General features: G+C 41.8%; 1 protein-coding gene across 1 annotated transcript; it reads right to left on the bottom strand.

The window, feature by feature from the left end:
* Positions 1 to 95: 95 nt before the first annotated feature.
* DPH5 (diphthamide biosynthesis 5) lies at positions 96 to 22,239 on the bottom strand. Its single transcript, XM_061461475.1, has 7 exons — positions 22,026 to 22,239; positions 17,849 to 17,973; positions 14,383 to 14,491; positions 4,625 to 4,745; positions 2,374 to 2,413; positions 1,227 to 1,330; positions 96 to 345 (listed from the first exon to the last, which is right to left on the bottom strand). The coding sequence occupies exons 1-7, from the start codon at positions 22,158 to 22,160 to the stop codon at positions 122 to 124; spliced, it is 858 nt and encodes a 285-aa protein (XP_061317459.1). The 5' UTR covers positions 22,161 to 22,239; the 3' UTR covers positions 96 to 121.
* Between the last annotated feature and the right edge of the window lie 240 nt (positions 22,240 to 22,479).

Below are 22,479 nucleotides of genomic sequence, written 5' to 3'. Positions count from 1 at the left end.
AGTGCTGTCTTCTGAAGCAACAGTCTAACTGCACTTGGACAAGCTCTAACTGGGCACAAGGATAACTTTATGCTGTCATGAAATTAAAGAAGGAATAAAAATGTAAATGCCTTGTTTTTATTTAAGTGGTCCTTTGACACGCATGCTGTTCAAAACTGGAACCAGCTACAGGAAAAAGCTGAAGCATTTCTAATTCCAGAGGATGCAGAGTGCCTGTAACAATCAAAGAATGCAGTGGACCACCTAGTTCTACTGTGGACATCTGCTCCAGTGTGCCTGAAGCAATCTTCTGATCTGGAGCACCCACACGTGCGAGGCCAACGCAGATTGTGTTTTCAGTGATTGCTGTAAGAAAGAAGATTAAATGCTTCATTTGCTGACCAATGGGCCTAACATAAAGGAAAAAGTACTCAAAATGCTTAAACCCTTAATGCTGTTTTCTTAAACCTCCATTTCATAAATCACCAGAGGGGCCTAGAAAGAAGTTTGTGCTTCAAAGAAAATAAAGCTGTATCTTAGGGATGTTTATAAGTAAGAAGGGGAAGACAGCGGAAGTAGAACAGGAAATGCATTCAGGAATTGTGTTCACTTTGAGGAAACTGCTGTTCCTGATTCATTCTATGTGAAGGACAAAATGAAAGGATTTTCATTTTAACAGCATTTAAGGAATAAACTTCTAAAAGGAGGAACGTAGAATTTTTCTGTGGCACAACAATCATCTTTACAGCTGCTGTGATTTCACGCTTGGCCTCAATAAACACTGTTCGCTGTTCATGCTTGACCAGTGTTAAGAACTCAAGGTCAGAATCCCGGTTCTGCACTGCAGGGTTAACCTGGGTTTGTGCTGGTGCTCATGTAGCGCAGAGTGTGACTGGTCTGAATAAAACATAGCACTGATTTTTTTATGAAGCTCAATTGCTCTAAAATGCTCAGAGTCCTTCTGCAACTCTAACGTATCAAAGAGCTCACAGTTAAAGATGGGTAGAACCAGGGTCACCAGGCTGAAGCTTGGACTAAACCTCCAGGAGCTTGTTCATCTCTGTTGAACTACGCTATGTCCAGGCTCTGCCAAATCCATCTCAGGACCAGGATTTAAGGCAGCCCAATTCTACCATGGAGCAAAAGCAATGCAAAGATGGAGAGGAAAGGAGCAGAGCTTGGAGGCTCATCATTAAGTGTGACTTGCGAGGTGTAAATAGCAGGTAGAAACAATGCAGTAACAGCACCTGATTCTTCTCCTTGGAGCCTCCTGTTTTGAATAATTGAAAGAAGCTGTTCTGCAGCTTGATTCACACTCATGTAGCGTGGTGGCTCATAAATCTTCCTTCCTCTGCAGGGAAAGAAAAGTAGAGCAATTTCACATAAAACCCACTTCATCATCCCCAGCGTTCTTACAGTTTATTTCAAGAAACCTCTAGACCAGCAAATGAACCTTGCCCAGGCTGGGCCTTTCAGACAAGAGGCATTTGTAAGGAAGACACGAGGAGACTTCTGTGCTCTCACACCTATGAAACAGGAGGGCCTCCAGTTGGCAAATGATGTGAGCAAATTCAGCTGCTGGAAGCAATATGCAGGTTTTGTAGCTGCTCCTGAAGGATGGATTAGACTTCAAGTCAAGGGCAAAGTACTGGTTTTCTGTCAAATGCCCTGTAGACGTTTGTCTGATTACAGACTAGGAATACATTCTCACATGAAATGCTGCTTTCTTTGCCAACTGTGGCTTCAGTCAAACAGCCTTCATTTTGAAACTCCAGAATAAACAAACCTCAATGATACTGTGAGACTTCACAGATGTTAATTTAGAGCAGAGTTACAGCATGTGCATAAAGTAACCGTTTGTATTCGCCACTGTTGAAACAGAAGATTGCAGAGAGGTGATTAAGATGTGGCAAGAGCTCTCTTGAATACAGTTACATGAACTTGAGAGCATTTTCTATATATTGCTTATTTAGCTGTTTAAAAAGAGTGGTATGTATTCAATGCCTCACACTGTTACTAGCAAGTGTAAAGAAGAATGAATTCCAAACAGTGTTTCAGCTATTCATCTATTTGAGGATGAGACAGAACAGTGAAATAACACTTCATTTGCCAAGCTTAATCCGTTCTGACTTCATGTTTCTCACAGAAACAGCTCAAAAGATGATGCTTTGCTGCAGCTTCATTCAGTTACTGTAAATAAAGCCAGGTCCTAATGCACTGAGCAGAAAAGTTCCGCTCCTTGTAAGAAACAAGACTGTGGCCACTGGGAAGGACAACAGAATGGCACGAAAGTGCAGTCAGTATTGGACAAAGAACCTCTGTTCCTTTATAAATACACTGTTTTCTATACATCTTACAAACGTGTTTCTATACACTTTCAGAAAGGTGACTCACTTCATTAGATTCTCCAGAGACTGCTCCTTCACTTTAATATCTGTAGAACAAAACAGGTGTTAAAACACAGGTCCCCTACAAACTCCTCACTTAGTTTTTCTATGTATGTAAAGCTTAATTAAATGAGCAGATACTATAAATTTTATAATAGCATTTTAGTTATTACAGGAGCAAAGACTATGGATTAAACATTCTGCTGTTTCAGATGTTAATTAATCACAAAGTATTGGGATTTTATGCATGTAATTTTACCCCAAAATAGGGCTCGTTTCACAGACCTCACAGACAAATACAAGTACTTCTAAGTATTCAAATAGCAGGCTACAGGATAGCGAAATGCCAGCATGGTGAAGCACACCATGGTACTGGAGGTACTTGTAAATGCTGAGTACATTGTGATCACAAAAGGTAGAACAGGATGACTGATCAACAGCAATTACATCAGTGCCATGCAGGAACCTGACTTTCATTAGCGCTTCCTGTCCCCATGAACACTCGGAACAAGCTTCTGTTATGGGAAGAAGAAAAGGATTTGGGCAAAAATACAACAGAGAAAGGGCCAGGTTAGACTTCGCACATCTGCAACTGTGTGAAAATCTGACCACAGCCTGTTCAAGACACAATCAAACATCTGTATTCAAATACCCCCAAAAGACTATCGTGGTGAAAGCTGGATACATTTTTCACCTTGATTTTGAAGAAAAGTATTGCTTAAGTTATACAATCAACTCCTAACTCACAGGGATGCTGAAGAAAGGGGTGTAAAAACAGTTTACCAAATTGTTTATGTGACTGTCAAGTCACTTGTAATTCCAAAGCTTATCAGCACTTCCCTTTTTATGTGCTTCTCCAGTCTAGTTGGACAAGCAATAAATACATGGGCCCAAATGACCAAGTAGTGTTAAGGGAACAATTCGTTTGCAAATTGGTAGTTTTCAGGTATGAGCTACAATCAGATGCAGGTACCACAACTGTCCATGATATGGGACATGGGTTATAATGCAATTTTATCAGTTCAAACTTTTACTCTTCCACTACTGTATAAAAAAAACATACAGAGGGACATCACAGAAATGATTATATCAAATATCTACAGAATACTTCGGTTTACCATATTATAGTTGTTAGAGTCCTTGTTTAAACACTGGTCATCTAAAAAGTCATTTGTCAAGACAAAAGTCATCCTTCTTTAAAACAAATTGTCAGAATTCTGATATTTTGCCAATTTTAGCAACTTTGATGGCACTGGGAAATCTGGTGTGCAGTGATGCTTGCACACTGGTTTGCTGCTCAGGATCCTCCAGTTACTACTGACTGTTTTTACTTAAAATACTAATTAACTTAGCACTGAGAGATCCCAGCTGTGTCTAAAAGATGCTACAAAAGGTATAGAATTGTACATATATAAACATGTAAGTGCCTTGTAGTTTATATGCAGGCAGTTCCATGTTCAGTGTTCAAGGCCAGGTTGGACAGAGCCTTGAGCAACATGGTCCAGTGTGAGGCACCTCTGCCCACAGCAGGAAGTTGGAACTGGATGATCATAAGGTCCTTTCCAACCCAAACCAGTCTGCCTTTCCATGATCTTTCAGGAGCTACCCAGATTAGCAGAGTTATTCAGAAAGTGGCTCTGAGCTGAGAATTGCTGGGCAGGCTGAAGATCAGGCAGCACCATGGAAGAGCCTGGTGCCAGTGGTCAGTATTCAGTTCCAGCTCCACGACTGGCAAGGATGCTTTACAGCACTGAAGCTTCTCATGTGATAATCACGTTTCCCAAAACATCCTTAGATAAAAGAATTCAGGAAAAAGACTATCACCTTACACAACACCAATGTAGTTAAATGTACAGTTTAGCTCCCCAGAAAGTCAGATGTGCTGACCTCTAACCTAATGAAGTCAATAAGAGAGAGCTGCTAGTCGCTGCAACCTGACTTGGATTCTGAGCTAGATCTAGTTTAAAATCAGTCACCTTTAGAGTAAATCTGGGCCTCCTGCACCTATGTGACTTCTAAAAAGGCTTTGTTTCTTAGGGATTTTTTCACAAGGAATGAACAAATTCCTGACCACTGCAGCATGAACAATGGCTGAACTAAGAACACACACATCAATGTTCCAAGTTTTGGTGTATTTTCAAACATGCATGTTAGCTGAGAAGATTTGTTTAATCCCAGACTTCATCTCATGCCTATCACTCCTGTCTCTGGATGCTGTGGAAAATGGTAGCTAAGGAGCCCTTGGAGCTGCTGCTTACCAAGTAAGCACAAGGTGTGCATTCCGTTCTGTCTGTTCTTCTCAATCTTGTCAAAAAAGCTTTCTGGCTTCCATGTATCTGTCCAGAAAACTATGGAAACAGTCTCTCCAAAACTGTACAACTGCAAAACAAAGCAAAAGCAGTAACACACACAGTAAGAGCATGCAATAGAATGAGATAAAAACCATGAACAACTGGCGACACTGAAAAGTCCTGAACCTGGTTAAGAGTTTCATAGCACAGTACTCTCCTGTAAAACACTCAGGCTTGCCCTTTCACAGACACACAGCAAAACATAGCACTAAAAATAGTGCACCTTTGGAAAAAGCTGCCTATCTCTTGGCTAGTTTTAGTGCATTCCTTTGCATTCCCTCCTTTCTTTGTAAAAACATCTGTAATTAGTGAACTGGTTTTCTTCTTCCTAACAGAGATGTGCTGTTGTTCTTTTACTCTCCAAACAGTAAAGCATGTTAAAGAACAGCTAATGAACCACCTGTAAAGTTGTTACCTATCTCTGACTTCACCTTTCCAATGTGTGTGAACTTCCAATTTACTTTCTATTCTTTGTTCATTCTGAAGTCCTCCTAAAGGCAAAAGCTTCCTAAGATTAGCACCAAAATTCTTACTTATCATTTCTTATCTTGTCTAAGGCTAGATAACTTCTAATAAAGCCATAATACTGAGATCCTACTGATACAAGTGTATTAAACCAGCACTTTCCTGCAAGTAAGAAGAATATTGCTAGCCGATTCTGTGTCAAACATACTGATTTTATTCTCAGTCTTAACACTGTTTATTTCTGTAAATCCCTAACCTCAGTGAAAACACCTGAAGCAACAGACTTGCCAGTCATTTTCAGTGATGCAGAAGCCAGTGTCATACATAACCTAAGGCAGCATTTGGCTTGGAAGCTTCTGTAACCAACCTGTAAAAGGGCAAAACCATGCATCAGTTTTGGTGAATTCAGCTCTGGAACGGGGCAAGTCCAGACTGATTGTACAGCTGGCCAGTATTCTGTCTGCTCAAGCAATGGTCTAATATCCCCTCTTGCTCTGTAAACCAGGGAGGAAAAACTGTGTGTGCCTTGAGCAGAAAGAGGACTCTATGTAGAAGCTGCTCTGACAGCTCTGTCCCATCTGGGAGTTCCCCTTTACACACTTTCCTGCAGTATTAGGTTGTGGTTTTAACTCTTTCACGCTGGTAGAGCAGAATTTGAATCAAAGCAGAAACATGTTTGTTTTCAAGGGCCCAAAAGCTCAAATTTGAACCATTCATGCTGAGACAAACAGTGTTTATTCAAAGGTTCCTAGAATATTACTGAAAACATTTCCTCTTTTAAACATTTCATTCTAGCACAAGGACACACAGCGTACATTTCACAACCTAAAGGTTCTTCCAGTAAACTAAACAGAGGTTGGACAAAATGAATTGTTCCCGATGTAACCTGTTAACTATTTCAAGGCTGCGTCTAGAAGAATAACCAAGCTATGTTCTGCCTGGTTTTCAGGTGGCTACCTAGAACTCTTCCCATTTTGTTCCACAGCTGAAGAAAAAACTATTTAACAAGATGCTTCTCCTTCACCCCTTCATTGTTACAGCATCTGGGAGAAAGCTAGCAGTTTTATCTCATTGGCAGTATACCTGCAGTAACCAACAAGTGCTGAAATGTCCAGTACCAACCTAACTACCACCTGAAAGCCACCTCAGTCGTCTCCCCAAAGCAGCAGCCCTCATCCAGTACAGAAAGTGAGCTGAATTAAACTTGAAGCTTACCCCAGTCCCTTTGGCATTTTGTTAACCTGAAGGAGGGTGACTTCCACCTCTGGCTTTTAGCAAAGAAAAAGATGTGCAGAAACAGGTAAAATGTTATTATCTGGTAAGCAGTTTGTTAGGAATCATATCTTTTCAAGTGTTCTGCCACATATTAAAAACAAGTTGTGCATTCAGCTTTATATCCTCCAGCACTTGTTCTCATTGTTATTTTTCTCTTTTCCATTGATCATTACAGAGATTCTCCATCATCTTTGCCAACAAGAAGTTAAGTAAGTTATCCTTTTATGCAAGCACTGACAGTCAGATTCACTGAATCTGTCCTTTGTTCACCAGGTTTTGCATTAAGAATGAAGTTTGAATGTCAAAAGAATAAACCATTTTTGTCAGAAATTGTCTGCCCATTCAGTAGAAATCATTTCAAAATAGCTTCATGAAGTACTGAGATCATACAAAACTGTACTTACAGTCTCACACCAATACACTTGTTTTCTCAGCACCTAGACAGCACAGGCACAGAAGTGGCTTCTACACCAACAAGAGGGAACAGGATATGCTTTATTAATCTCCTAGAAATGCCTTTGCAACTTACATTAACTTAACTTCTAAAGATTAGATTTCCTAGCATTATTGCATATATATTTTTACTTTAAATTAAAGAGGGGAAGACACTTCTTTGAACTTTCTGGTACACCAGCGATCTACAAATGCTGTGGAAGTGAAGCAATAAAAGGATGCTCCTGTTGCGCTTGACTACCTGTAACCAGTTACCTTACAAGCACTCCTAGAGACACAAACAAGTATTTCTTTCTCATCCAGCATTTGACCTCTGCAGACACGTGGCATTTATGGAAACACAGGCACTGCTCCCCCACCAGAGCAAGCCTGCATTAAAGAAGCAACACATAACTGTATCAGAACTTGCATTTTGAACTCTCTCCCTGTACCTCATGCAGATTCACTTTGTTGTTCAGTTTCCTGTGCTGTGTTCTAATTTCTACCTCTTGAAGTCTAGTACAAAGTATCAGACTTTCAAGAAAAGACTTGCTGCAGAGAGAGAAGTGAGTACCCAAAACTCCACTATAAGGATTCAGCAGTCACAGAGGACAGCAGGTCCACTAGAACCAGAAGCCGCTGAAAGCAAAAAGGATTCTTTCCACCAACCATATAAGACTCAATAGGGCCCCAAAATTAAAGAAATTATGCTTGTCACTGGACTAAAATTGTGACAATTTGTTAGCCAAGGTGTATTACAGCACACTGAGGATTAACGTCATGATCTGAGACTGAGTTTAATAAGCCAGTGAAGAGCTCTGTGTATTTTCAGTGAAAGGATCGTGCTGTACGGTTGCGGACAAAGCTTTAAAGAGAGGCGACAGCAAATGCAGTTTATGTGTGCTGCACTCTACATGAAGCAGCTGGGCTTTAGGAGTGGACAAGATGTGCTCCGTACAAGCTAAAAGATCTCAAGCATCACATTTGCACTAATCATCACATTTGTTCAAGTGCCTCCATTCTGCTCAGGCACAAAAGAGCCGGAATTTCAAAGGGGGCTCAGTGAAATGCTTGGGCAGACGTTCTGTGCTCTCAGCTTGGAAACCTCCTTACCTTCTGCTCAGCGCTCAAAACCTTCACGGAAACATTTCAAAAGGTCATTTTGAAAGACCTCAGTCTTTGGAAATACTCCTCCCCACCCCCAGTAGTAATTGGCTTCCACAAAGCTTTGTGCAGTTTTGCAATGCAAGAGTTGAAGGCAGGAAGGGAGGCCAGGCCTCTCCACTCGGAGGCAATGCTCTGCCTGCTCACCAAATACTGCAGAAAGCTGTTCTCCAACTCACACTTTCATCACCTCTGAACATTCTCCAACATCCTGTTCTATTTACACACATACTATGAAAATCTGTCAGATTTTGGTCCTGAGGTGCTTGTTTTTAGTTTTCAGTCAATTATACGTCATATTCTACTTGTTTATATAAGCAGAATCAATTAAGAGGCCAGAATCAACTATGAAAGAGAATGAGCTGTCCCATGACCTCTGCTTAGAAAGCCTGCACACAAGTGAAATTTCACTGAAACTACTCCAACTTTGTTAATGGCCAGTCTGAACGACAACAGACACCTGAAGCTGTTCAGATCAACAGTTTTCACTTAAAATAGCCACCTAGCCACTTCTTTTGTGGCTCATCACCACAAAAATATAGGCTGTAAAAAGAAGGAACAAGCTGAGACTAAATAGGGAAATTAAAAAAGGAAGATCTCCCATCCCCTCTAGAAAGTACTAAAGCAAGCAGCAGAGAAGATGCAAGATAGTAGTAAAAGGGTCAGTAAGGCAACAGCTGCAGAGAAACCAAGAAGTAAACATTTCAAAACACAGACATTTATTTTTACAGCATCTTTCCCAGAATTATTGCTGTATCAGCTGCAATGGTGACAAAGCAGTTCTTCACTTCCAAGCCTACCGCCTTTCCTAACATTTCAAACGGCTTCAGAACTAGATATATGTCAGGGGAAGAAGGTAAAAAGGACTCTTGTAACACTTTGTGGACCTGGCACCTGCATACACATGCAATACCTGTAAACTCTGTAGACTGAACCTCTCCTTGGCTGCTGTGTTGAGATGGTCCCAGGTTATGCTGCAGACAGGTCTCACAGGACTGCACAGCCTGACCACATCCCACTGACAGACGCCACCAAGTTTTTTTCTCCTGAGGCTGCTCCTCAGTGGAATTTGGGGACCAGACAGCACCCTGCATTATCCCAGGTTGTTTCCTGATCAGTCTCAGTGCATACACACAGGAAAGCTAAGACATGTTGTGTTTATCTTTGTCATAAGTTTTGACATGATGCTGTGCAACATCCATCTGCATAAAAAGGAACCTAATAAGCCAAATTTTCCCCCTTGCCTTCTGTAATCAGTTAACAACCCTCCAGACCATATAAATCAGACTGAAGTGCTCCTATTGTTTTTTAATTTATATATTGTTGATAGAGAACAGCTTAGGAAGTTGGACAATCATCAACAAAGAAGTACCAAGAATCAGTCAAGCTTCATTTTAGCTTGTAATTGGTCATATGAAACAACCACAAGCTTAGCTCTAGCCCTTTACCACTATCTCACTTAGAACCACAAACCTTTAGCAACTTCTAATGCCTCTCATGAGAACCTTCACATGAAATTCAAAGTCTTTACCATTCACCCAGGGAGCTCTCATTTTTGTACTGCAAGCCAACAGGTTAGTTCAGCTGTCCAAAAACCTCCAGTCCTCTTAGTACATGCCAGAGAGAAAGGAACTGTGAAGACAAGAATGTCTGGCTGAGGGAAACCCACTCAACATGATTGCAGTCTTCAGGAGGCAGCTGAGACAAATTACATAAAAGCAGCTGAAGAGAAGAACCCATTTTTCTCTTGGCTGCCTCCTGTATCAGCACTTAGGAAACAGCCACTCCACAAGCAGAACAAAATTCAGCTGTCAAACACTCAGAAACTCCAAACAAAGTTGAACAGGGCAGGATTTTCCCTCCAAGGTAATGTTACCTTATCTTTAATGACCTCCAAAGACTCTTCCCAGCAATGCCAAACAATGATTCCTTCCCACTCTGGTCACTTGGATTACTACTCTGAAAGAGTTCTCTGAATGGAGAAAAAGAATTATTCTGATCAAATGAGTATTTCTGGGTCATGTTTCCTGGTGACAAATGGCACTGAGTTGTACAGCAATTGTGAGTAAGGAAGTAGTGTGACCAGTACTGATTTAACCTTTCAATGGCTTGAGAAACAACTTCTAAAAGGCTCAGAAGCTGGTAGTAAGTGAGAAAACCAACCAATGATGGGAAACAGTTTGTTTTAACTGGTGCTGAATAAAAAACATTTTGCACAGAGCCCCTCCCATCACAGCAAAGAGTATTTTTGAAGATGAGGGCACAGAGAGAGGGTGGAACTCAAAGGTTCCGTTCCTGCAGCTACTACAGGTTTTCTATTTGACTGTAAGCTCAGTGAGTAATGATAACATCCTTCAACTTCCTAACCTGCAAGTAATAGTTTTCTACTCGCTGCTGCAAATGTACTCACCTGTTCAGTAAACACTCAAAACCCCCACAGTGAGCACTGCTTTCACATTTCAGTGATCAGCTAGTAGTGAAAAGACAAAACTATTTCCTAACTGTAAATCTTACAAGAATGAGCTGGCCTCCAGACACAAAAAAATCAAGCTGAGTGACTGACAGACACAAGAGGACATGCAGATGTTTGTTCTAAAGCTATTCAGGTGGAAAGTGGGTATATCTCAAAAGAGAGGCAGGTCTCTGCCTTGACATGGGGTAGCTACCCTACCAAAATAGAAAGTAAATGCTTTTAAAACTAGCAACACCACTCTCTCAGAAATGAGAGACTCCTGTGTGGCTCCAATCCTATGGTTTGCCTCAAGCTTTGCACTTTAGTTCTCTATCACCTTTTTTTACAGTAATGCCATTATCTCAAGCCATTTTGAGTTGCATTGTTTACACAGGTCACTGTGATGCAGAATCTTTCTCACATGTCTGACCTCCCTCAAAGATGCACTACCAGAACTGGGTCAGAGAGAATTCAGTCCTGAGAGCACCACTCTGGTGACCTTCCCAAAGTAACCCAGATTAGGAAGGAAGGAAAAAGGTATAAATTTGAGATTCTGAGTTTTCTGCCTCTTTATTCTAGGGCTAAAAGCCTCAGTGATCAGCCCTATTCTGAAGGACTGAGTGTGGGTACGGATAAAGCCATGGAAGTAGGGCTGGGCTCTCCCTTTATTCTCAGCTTGCAGCGCTGGATCCTAGTTGATTAGCAATGTCTTGTTCACAAGGTAGCTGAGCAGTGATAGTAACTATAGTTAACTGTAGTAAACTACAGTTTACTATAGTAAAATACTAAGCTTTCCAAAGCTCTGGAACTACAGTGCAGCTGCTGGTGAGGAAAGCTGAACTGTCTCGCTAGTTACCATCCACTAGAAGTACTCTCTGAGAATGTCTGTCCTCTCTCCTTGACTTCCATGGCAGTATGCACAAACTGCATGAATTTCTTCATTGGTGGTTGTTCCCTACTACAACAGGAGTCAGAGTGATCAACATACCTACAATTCAGATACCAATCAGGAGAGGTGAACCTGCAGAGGACATGTTAAGAGGTGCTCACACACAGGCACTTTTCCTGGCTTCTCCTACCATTCCAGCCATATTAATTTGATTTTGAGGGTAATTATGTTCTTCAGCCTGACACAGTGAAAGTACAGCAAAAACAGCCTAAAAGAAAGAGCCACAGCAAGTCATAGAGCCTTATGCCCAGTCACACTAATACTTTGCTAAGTTCTACTATTCTCTGCTTTCAATAACTACAGCTCATGGTATCAACCTGTGAGAGCTTCCTAGAAGGGTTTAATTTTCAAAGTTAAAAGAAAAACACTTGCTCTTTGTACTAATACACTCTTCACCTGTGCAGCCTTCCAAGCTGAGTCCGTCAAATGGGCAAGGCAGTAAAAAAAAGTATTTGAAAATAGATTTTCACCCTTAAAATTTGACAAGAAATAGATCTAGGAAGGTGACAAACTATCACTAACGACTCCAGTAACTCACTGCTGTTCAGGAAAACTGCACAACTACCAGAATGTTGTTGGCTGCACAGAAATGTTGCTCTGATGACAAGAGACATGTTCTTTTGTGAACAGACTGGGCACTGGGCTGTAGCTGCATTTTACTGAGGCCCAATCAGCAGCTACAGCTCACTACACATGTGGCTTTCACAACAACGTATAAAGGTGTTTCCTGTTTTTCTCCAGTAAGAAAGAAAGAGGTTTTGTATTACAATCAGATTAACACAAGAAAAAAAGCCCAGCCTTTTCTGTGGTGAAGCAAAAGAGGAATCCCTGCTATACTTGACAGCAAGTTTGCAATTTAAACCACAGCAGCTCCAAAACTAAACTGATGGCAGGAGACAGCCATGAATGTAAAGACTGCTGGAAAAAACTTATGAACTTCCCCCACAGCTCTAATTAAATCACAGGCTGCTTTTTAATAAGAGACCCCTCACTTGCTGTTTATGCCTTTAAGACCAATGAAGAGTTAACATCCAGCTGGTTATAGTCTGTCTGGTAACACAATATGATCACCATTTCCTAAAATGCTTTATACAACAACAGAAATGTTGACTTATGGGAAGGCAGCCCCTCCCAAGCCAGAATGGAAAAGGGGACCAATGCCAGAGTGAATAACATCACATTTCCTTCATGGACTGTTCTCTTCAGCATGGGACAAGGAAATAATAAGCTAACCTCCAAAACTGCCTATGTGACAAACCTTATAGACTGTTTGCAATATATTCTCAGCTAGTTTTCTGCTCTTTTTGGTTTTTAATTCACCTCAGAGTTCTGTACTCCTCTTTCCTATGCCTAGCTGGAGTTGTGGGGGAAGCAGATTTTCAGAAACCCTAGTCACCTGTTCTCATTGGGAACGCAAGCCTTGTGCCTTCCTTCCTAAGAAAATAAAAGAACAGTAAAAAGATAGCAGGTAGTAGAAACTACTTGTCAACAGCTTGACAGCACAAGCAAACTTTGCACCACCTTGAAGCTAAAAGTGGAAAGGGTAAGCCCCAGCCCCAAGACCCGTGTTACCCACCCCAGTAAGTGCAGTCATGTAGCAGCTGCCATCTGTCTGCTGTACTTGTAGATTTTAGACACCAAGGAGCCTATTTCCTTCCTAAAAGATAATTTTACCCAAGTCTTACAGCAACAGGCAGGTATCACTAAAGAAGTGCTCACAGAAAGAATGATAAATAATGTGAATCCCGTGCTGCATTCCCTTCAGGATTAGCACTCACAGCTCAGAAGAGTGTCAAGGCAGTGTTGCTGCACTGCCAGATCACACAGGGCTCTCCCATTTCTAAACCATTCAAATGTGAACAAAGCCAGAGATAATACCCAACTTACTGCAAGAGACTTTCTGATGCTGGGCAGCACTGAGATAAGGAGATTGTCACTGTAAACTTGAAGATGTCAGTTGTCTGTTGAAATTAAAGAGAATGGTATTCTTTTATGTTATGCTAGGAAGGAATATTTCCTCCTTCAGTGATGAAAACCTGCTATTCAAAGCCTCGGCTCTTGTCTGTTGTACACCTACATTCCTGTGCTTGCCTTCAGTTTTGGTGAAGCAGGAGCTTGATTTAGCGGTTCCCATACACAGGGAATCATTCTGAACCTTAAGAGGGCAGGTTCTATGTTAAAATAATGAACGAAAACAAAAGGAGGAAGCTTCAAATAATGTATAAGTTATGATACATACTCTGCCATAATGTTTTTCATGCTCGAAGAGGAATAATAGACCTATATATTTGTAAAAGGGAATAGTTTGAAGTATTTTCTTGGGGAACACCAGATCTTTTCTACTTTGGCCATTCAAGAAGCACAAAACCTATCACTTGTTCTTCTAGTCCTTGGGTTGGCAAGCCTCTCCTCTCTCAGCAGAAGGGCATAAAAGTGAAGACAGGTCAACCTTGGAGAGAATGAATGCATCACACAGAAGATTCTGGAATCAGTTGTGATCTGGGTTGAGCACAGACAGGCTTCTGCACATATTCCTTTCATGACAAGACCAGTGTACCTCTCAACAGGATAACAACCTAATTTAAAACTAAACTTATCAGGTGACCATCAGTAGCAGAAGGAAGCCAACAAGAGCAAAGCCTTATCTGTAAAGTAACTTAGATATCAAAGTCTCCTGGTGCAGAGGGAAGTTAGAGAGCAGAGCAGAATAGAAGTGTCACTATTCATTTACACATGCGCTCATCAAAAGGGACTTCTGCTCATGTGCAGCACACTGAAAAGGAAGTGTTAACAAATTCTGACAACAGAAGTGTACAGTTCCTACAGATCTTCAAGCTTCAGATTGCAACATGCATTGCCATAGCAGCAAAAGAGCTCACCAGTTTTCAGTTCAGCACTTGTGGAATAGCGTATCTGTAAAAATGTTACCTGTAAACCACAGCAGCCCACTGCATTCATTATTGAAGCGTTATGAATGACCTTGTATGGAATCCCCAGTTTTACTGCACGTAGTACTAAATCACTGTGTGTTGTGGCCCTGTGTTAGGAAAATAAAGGAGTTAAAAACTGAAAAGATGAAGTGATCAAGTGTTACCAGCATTATAGTTTGTTTTGAAAGTAAAATTAAACCCTTCACAACCAGGGCAATGCAGAGGTGCCAAAAGGGCAACAATAACATGACTAATTGTAAATGGAAAGTAAAAACTCCAGTAAGGCTTCCATATGTCATCTTCCCTAGCTGAAAATACAGGTGTCCTCAATATGTTATGGTTCTTTGCAGATTTCTGGCATCATTAGAACTCTTAACACCACACAATTGTTACTTTTTAAAGTAGCTTTGGCAAGGACTTGAAAAGGAAAAGTTCCATTTATGCTTTGTCTTCTGCAGCTGTCTGCTGGACAACTGTTGAACTGTAAAGGTCAACTCTATTTGGCATAGACTTCAGCACAAGTCCAATATTTCCTTACTCGGGGTAGAGCCAGGCCTTCTCCCATCTGCACCAGTGTATGTCAGGAAAGCAACACACTCAAACAGAGCTTTGAACTGAGGTAAACTGCACGCAGTACTTGGACATCCTTAGACTAAATTGACTTTTATGACATTTAAGCCAAATTACTCAAATTACCGATGCCCAAGTTTGAGTGCTCAAGTTTTTCTGTAAGAATTAAGAAACTTCTAATTAAGCTTAGAACTGAGCTAAACTGGGCTCCAGGTCTAATGCCTAATAAACACCTTGCAGTGACTGCTGCAAGAATTCCTGGGCTTGTAGTTAACGCAATTGGGATTAGAGTCCTTCTAAGATGGTAAATATGAATCCAGCACATCTTTGAACTGCAACAGTGTTTACTTATGTATCTTGCTTGAATGTATGCTTACATGTATGCTTACATACATGCTAGGCACTCCATTTTCCCTGTGATATATGGAAATGCATTTGGCTAAATTTATCAAACCTAAAAGTGACCTTAGCCATCTCATTGCCAGGATGTACTACAGACTTCTGTGTAGCCATTACAAAGAAGGAAGCAAAGAAAGAAATTAGAATAAATAAATAGGAAGACTGCTTTCACCCTGGCCTCATTCAGTTGCCCTGACAGAATTCTCCTGATTTTTAGTCTGATAAATTTTGACACCGCATGTCTGACTACCACCAATCAGATCAGGTGCTTCAGACTGGAACACAAAAGTGGCAGCAGCTAGAAGGCTGTAAAGATCAATCATAGAATCATAGAATGGTTTGGGTTGGAAGGGACCTTAGAGCTCATCCAGTTCCAACCCCTGCCACGGGCAGGGACACCTTCCACTAGACCAGACTGCTCCAAGCCCTGTCCCACCTGGCCTTGAAATCACTTAAAACAGAATTTCACTGAAGGAAAAAATGAAGGAATCTGGATTTGGGAAACTGGAGACCATGATACACACAGGCTTCCAGGCATAGAAGAATGCAATAAAGTGATCTAAAACAACACTTCGGTTAGTAAACTGACTGAGTTCCTGACTTCCAGAAACAAACTTAGTTTAGGAATGCCTACTCTGAGAGAAGAGGGGACTAGTTTTAGAGTCTTGTATTATTCCTTTCACACACACAGGACAAGGAGCACTGAAGGATTTTGTGGTTATGCTAATACTGACCAAGGGATCAGCTGCCTTTAGTCACTGAAATTTGCTCCAGCCAGTATGTTCTTCTAATAGATCTGTCCATAATGATGGCAGCTGAAAGCAGTAATGCCCTTGTGAGTACTTGGCTAGTACTAGAGAAGGCTTCAAGGAGTCAGCTCTCTGCATCCAGAGCTTTACTAGGATTTTCTGTCACCAATACAGACTTTTAAGTGTTATGGATAGTAATGAGTGTCAGCACTAGGCTAGATGAAGGTGCGCTTGCGCGTATGCTACTAAACTTGTCAGGTTTCTGCTAGCACATCCATAGCTGTTACCACATACACACAGTGAACAACAGCAAGAACAACGGCAGGGGTACAGCTTGTTTTATCACTTGAACTATTGACCACCAAAACCTGAGCTTTCCTAAGACTAAAAACTCTTCTGACCTGCAAACATACTTGAAACTCTATGATCAGCTGCAGTCACACGGCTTCTACCCTCCTCCCATGTGGCTTCTCTTAGGACAGAAACATTCAGTACTCTTTCCTAGTAACCTCATGAACCCCTAAATCCTTAGGGGTCTGTGATGGCACAGGAGTTCTAGCTGCAATATTAAGAACATAAACATTTAGACAGAAGCAACTCATTTAAAAAAGGGTAGTTTTCCACAATAATGTAGTATATTAGTCAGAATTGAAGGATTTTGATACTGAAACGAATGATATGAGGCAGCTCAAGATACTGCTTACAAGCAGCCATTTCATTTCAATACATGTGGTTTGTTTTTTTCATCTTGTGTATTTATTATCAGTCACTGGATCAGAGTACAAAGGTACAGGTAATGTGGCTCTACACTTTATGTGAATCCTAGTTTTCATGTTAACATGTTGAAAATATAATTAATATTCCTGAAACACAGCATCATTCGCCCCTAAGTACTAATTTAATATCATATTCTCTTGCCAATTCCCTTCAACCTGTATTTACATAAATCATCTGCTTTTGACAGATGCGCACATTGCTCCTCTTTTTCATAAACTCTACTTTTTCACTCACAAATGGGCTGCTCAGTGATTTTATTTTTCTTGTGCCCCTTAACGCTGCGGTTTAAATCTTGAATCACCAGCTGGAGACTAAAAGCTCTTCTGTATAGCTTGACATTTATAGATTGATGATGCCTGACTGCAAAGACAGAAGGAGATCCTTCTGGTGATAGAAAATGACTCTACTTTTCAGCAGGAATAAAAAGTAGAAACAAAAGGCTTAATAAACCAAAAGGAGAAGACATGTTGAACAACCTACGTGATTTTAAAAACTAGCATATATCAAAGCAGAAGCACTGTACAACAATCAGTATCCATTCTAAAGCAACTGAGCGTGAAAGCCACATTTATAAGTACAAAGAGCAACTAAAAGAATAGTCTCTCAAAACAGAGTATATTTCTTCTTTATGTGATATCCTAGAATTTCTTGTGATAGTAGATAAATCAAGGAACAAAAATATTCGCTATAGAAGCTAGCATGAAGAATGAAATAAGTGACTGCTGAAGGAAAGAATCATACATCCTGGAGGGTCCCCGTTCCTAGCCATAAGGAATATCTGGGCAAGGAAACTCCAAAACGATATAAAGTGTAGACATTTGCATGTATATTTTTTATGCAATAAAACATGCTTCTGGTCTGAAAATCAGCTTCTTCATGAACAATTACAATTATGCGGTATGGCTCCTTCCTATTGAAAAAAGAGAATGACCAAGCTACAGCAGTACTTCAAATATTGCTTTGTCTTACCCAAAAGGATCACCAACTACAAGAAATGCGACATCACAAACATCAGCGTCTTTTAAAATGTTATCTGCTTCTTGTTCCACTGTTTCTCGGTCAGCCAAAATCAATTCTTTTCCATAAAACTCTTCCTAGAAATTGAAATTAATAAGAAACAGCAAAATTAGACACTTAGGAACACTGCCAATAGACACTGGAAAGGCCAACTTTATTATTCTCCCCAGCAGTCTGACCCATGTCTTAAGAGAAACCTTCCTCCCCTTGCAAGAACACCTGAGCTTCTCATAAAGTAGCTTCAAAACTGCCCAAAATTTGTCAAGCTTGTTATTCTGATACTGACTTGGGGTTTTATGCCTTTTGTGTCAGTTGAGGAGCTGCTCCAAACGTAGCTCAATGACATCTTCATGCCAAATGTATCTGGGTGGACTCAATTTAACTGGTCATCCTACTGCAAGGCATCCCCTCCCACAAGACTGAGTCTAAGTGCTTAGGTTAACTGTAACACTGACATCAAACCAGAGGCAAATACGACATTAGCTACACCACAACACAGGTGGTTTTGATTATCCCTAGTACATTGTAGCTAACCACATCTAAGGAGTGATTTTGTATTAGTTCTTCATCTTCAATTCTCCGGAAGAAATACTTTACTATGCATATAAGTAAACATGTATTTGATCACGTCCTTTGCTTTTCTTCAGCAGCTCAGTAATTATTGTGTTTCTTTGTAAGTTTTTAATGCCTTTATTTCCAGAATCAACCTCACATGTGTAATAAAACCTCCGTTCTAGAACATGTTACCTGAACATATGTGTCTTTAAGTTATGTACCACTACACATTTCTGATGCTCTTCACATGATTAGATAAAGGTTTGCTCCAGGGTACAGGCCAAAAAAGGAGGTTTTGTTCTAAATAGCATTCAGAAAACTTGAGTGGTATTACAAGTATTAACAAATTGATAAAGTCTCCTGTGACTTCAGCGATAGCTTCATCTTTGCTCACAAAGAATAATGAATTGACAAGAGAACCGTCATAACTGTAGAGAAGCAGAGCAGTGCTTCCATGAAAAAATCCATCCCATACTGAGTACTAGATATGGGACTCTTACTGGGTTTGGTTCCCCTTTCTAAAGATGACTTCCTCACCATTTTTGTGTAAGTTTCTCTGCCTGTGCCAAAAATGGAATCTATTTACATGCTTTGAGACTGCTCTACCATGCAAATCAAAGCACATTCATTACAGAATAAAAAAAAGCACTCTCCTGACAAAAAATAAGATGCAGACCCACTGGGAGGTCACGGGCTCCAAACAGTTCTTCCACCAAACTGAGGTCTGATTTAGATGGTCAACATCAAGCAGCCTTTAATATATGTTTCAGGCCAACAAGATAAACAAGGCAAGTCATGTCATTGGACTTTTGAGATCTGGTTTTAAAAGCATCGACACAGGAAGATTTCTAGAAAATTCCTGAGAGAATATAGAATATAGAGTTCCTTATCTCTTGAGAGCTTTCCCATAACTTTTCATGGTGTTTAAGGGAGGCTGACCTTCAGACTACTAGATAAACCACCCAGAATTGTCACTCGTATGGAAACTGGGCTTCGTAGTTAATTCCTACGTTCCTTCTTGGGCAGTTTCAGGTTAAGATGGCATCTTTTACTTTGTTTTTATTGATCACTTTTCCCAATTACCTCATCTTTGGGACTTCAAGGTTTTCAAAAGACTTAATAAAAAACAAACCAAACAAACCCCCAAAAATAACCACACCAAAAATACCCAGCATTTTTCTATTATTCAATGTTTTATTTTCAGCTGGCTAGGAATCCATTTTTTAATGGCAGACGCAGATTTTGCAAAGTAAAAATATCCAAATGCAATTTTCCAGCTATCCAACAACAAAAAAACTAACATTTTGTTTTGACTGGATTAATTTCAATTCAGATTGCTTCAGCGTACTGAAAAAAACCCCAAACCCAAGCCCGAAATAGGGAGTAATCTTCATTTCAAAACACAGCAGATAGGCCAGAGATGGCCGCAAATGTTCTAGCCTAGGCTTGTGTCTGAAAACCACATCATGCTGACTACAAGCACAAGCTAAATTCTCACATGCTGTACGCACATACACATACATGGGCAGAGAAGTGATTCAGAGCAGCCCTGTGAAGAAGGACTTGGGGGTGTTGGTTGATGGGCAACTGAACAGGAGCTGCTTCAGTGTGTGCTTGAGACAAGAAACCACCCGTGTGCTGGCTGCATCAACAGGAGTGTGAGCAGCAGGTTGAAGGAAGTGATCCTGCCTCTCTGCTCTGCTCTCATGAGACCCCAGTTGGAGTATTGTGTACAGTTCTGGTGTCCTCAACATAAGGACATGGCACTGCTGGAGCAAGTCCAAAGGAGGCCACGAGGATGATCAGGGGCTGAAGCACCCCCCGTATGGAGGGAGGCTGAGAACATTGGGGCTGTTCAGCCTGGAGAAGAAAAGCTGCATGGAGACCTCAGAGCAGCTTCCAGTGTCTGAAGGGGGCTACAAGGATGCTGGAGAAGGACTCTTCATCAGGGACTGTAGCGATAGGACAAGGGGTGATGGGTTCCAACTGAAACAAGGCAAGTTCAGGTTAGACCTAAGGCAGAAGCTCTTCCCTGTGAGGGTGCTGAGGTGCTGGCACAGGGTGCCCAGAGAAGCTGTGGCTGCCCCATCCCTGGCAGTGTTCGAGCCCAGGTGAGAAGGGGCCTGGAGCAACATGGTCTAGCATGAGGCAGTTCCAGGATCAGTGCTCAAGGCCAGGTTGTACAGAGCCTTTGGCAATCTGCTCTAGTGTGAGGTTTCCCTGCCTATGGCAGGGGGCTAGAACTGGATGATCTCAAGATCCTTTCCAACCCAAACCACTGTGTGATTTTATGATTCTGCTATGGCTATACAGCATCCAAGACCCAGGCAGCATCTCTGTATAGCACTACATAGCTTTTGGAGGCAAGATCAGTGTTCTGTGGGTAGATAAGCTCTTTTTTGGGTATTATTTCAACATTAAACTGTACCTTTCTATTCCCAGTGAAGCCATCAGAGTTATAATTTGTACATGTTTACTACTGTTTTCTTCCATAAGGTGTGTTTGCTAATAAAATTTTTACCTCCATGCTGTTCAACAGCATATCTCTGACTGAACAGTGTGTGTTCTCTAAGTCTCAAAATAGTGAGACAACTTGGCCCACCAGGAAACATGGACATGTGAGATAGTCAAACTGTTGTTCCCAGCAGGCACGCCATACTACCTCAGGCTGAATCAAGAGATTCAAGGCTCCAGAAAATGTATTTTTCTGATATGTCTTTTGATTTGTTTGTTTTTAAACAGATCAGACCTTTTTCTAACCAAATTCACTCAGATCTCCATATATTGTTAGAATTTGAGATGAAAACTAGCGTCAACACCTGTAGGAAGGAAAGTTTTTTCTCCATTCCAGTCTTCGCACAAGGTAGCAAAACAATTTCTCCTATAAAAATACAGACTCACAAAATCACTAGGGTTAGAAGGGCCCTTTGGAGATCACCCAGTCCAACTCCCTACCAGGGCAGGGCCACCCAGAGCAGGATACACAGGATCGTGTCCAGGTGTGTTTGGGATGCCTCCAGAGGGAGACTCCACAACTCCTTGGGCAGCCCATTCCAGGGCTTTGTCACCCTCAATAGAAAGAAGTTCTTCCCCATGTTTGTGTTTCAGTTTATGGCTCTTCATCCTGTCGCGGGGCACCACTGGGAAGAGCCTAGACCCCTCCTCCTCGCACCTCCCTTTGAGCTATTGATCTGCATCGATGAGATCCCCTCTCAGACTGCTCTTCTCCAGGCTAACCAGTTCCAGCACCCACAATCTCTCCTTGTAAAAATGATGCTCCACACCCCTGGGCATCCTTGTTGCCTCCGCTGGACCCTCTCCAGTAGCTCATTGTCTCTCTTATACTGAGAAGCCCAGCACTGGACACAGTGCTCCAGATGTGGGATCGCCTCCCTGACCTTCTGCCACACTCCTTCCGATGCACCCCACGATACTACTGGCAGCACGTGAGAGTCACCTACATACCTTTTTGGAGATCACACACCACCAGTTTCTCCTGCTGACATTACTGACCTACCACCCTCCTTGGCAGGAGAGGCAGTAGGCCCTGTGGGCCACCAGCGGCCAGACCTACCAGTGCTTCCTTGCCCACCGTGAGGATGGACGTGTAGGCCTCCAGGTACACCCTGTGGCACTGCCTCACCACCTCCAGCCCCTTCACCGTGATGTCCTTGGCATCTCCCAAGCCCAGCCCGACCAGGTACAGCATGCTTCGGGAGATCGCTACAGCCGCCGGGCCCAGGCTCACCGTCAACACCACCACCTGTCACAGGAGGGAAACGGGCATCAGCTCCCTGCACAACTCCCCGCTCCTGCCACCCGCCTCTTGACAGCAGGGCAGGCCCACCCCACCTCACACACAGCCCCGGGCGGGCCCACCCCTACTCATACACCCTCTATACACATACACATACACATACACATACACATACACATACACATACACATACACATACACATACACATACACATACACATACACACCCCCGAGCCCAACACCCATACCCCACCTGCCTCCCGCCCGCCGC

The sequence above is a fragment of the Pezoporus flaviventris genome, unplaced genomic scaffold (genome assembly GCF_033815535.1).
Source record: "Pezoporus flaviventris isolate CSIRO_AGI_PZ_B2104156 unplaced genomic scaffold, CSIRO_AGI_Pfla_v1 ptg000001l, whole genome shotgun sequence".
Lineage (NCBI taxonomy): Eukaryota > Metazoa > Chordata > Aves > Psittaciformes > Psittacidae > Pezoporus > Pezoporus flaviventris.
This window is presented reverse-complemented; position numbering and strand designations above follow the sequence as displayed.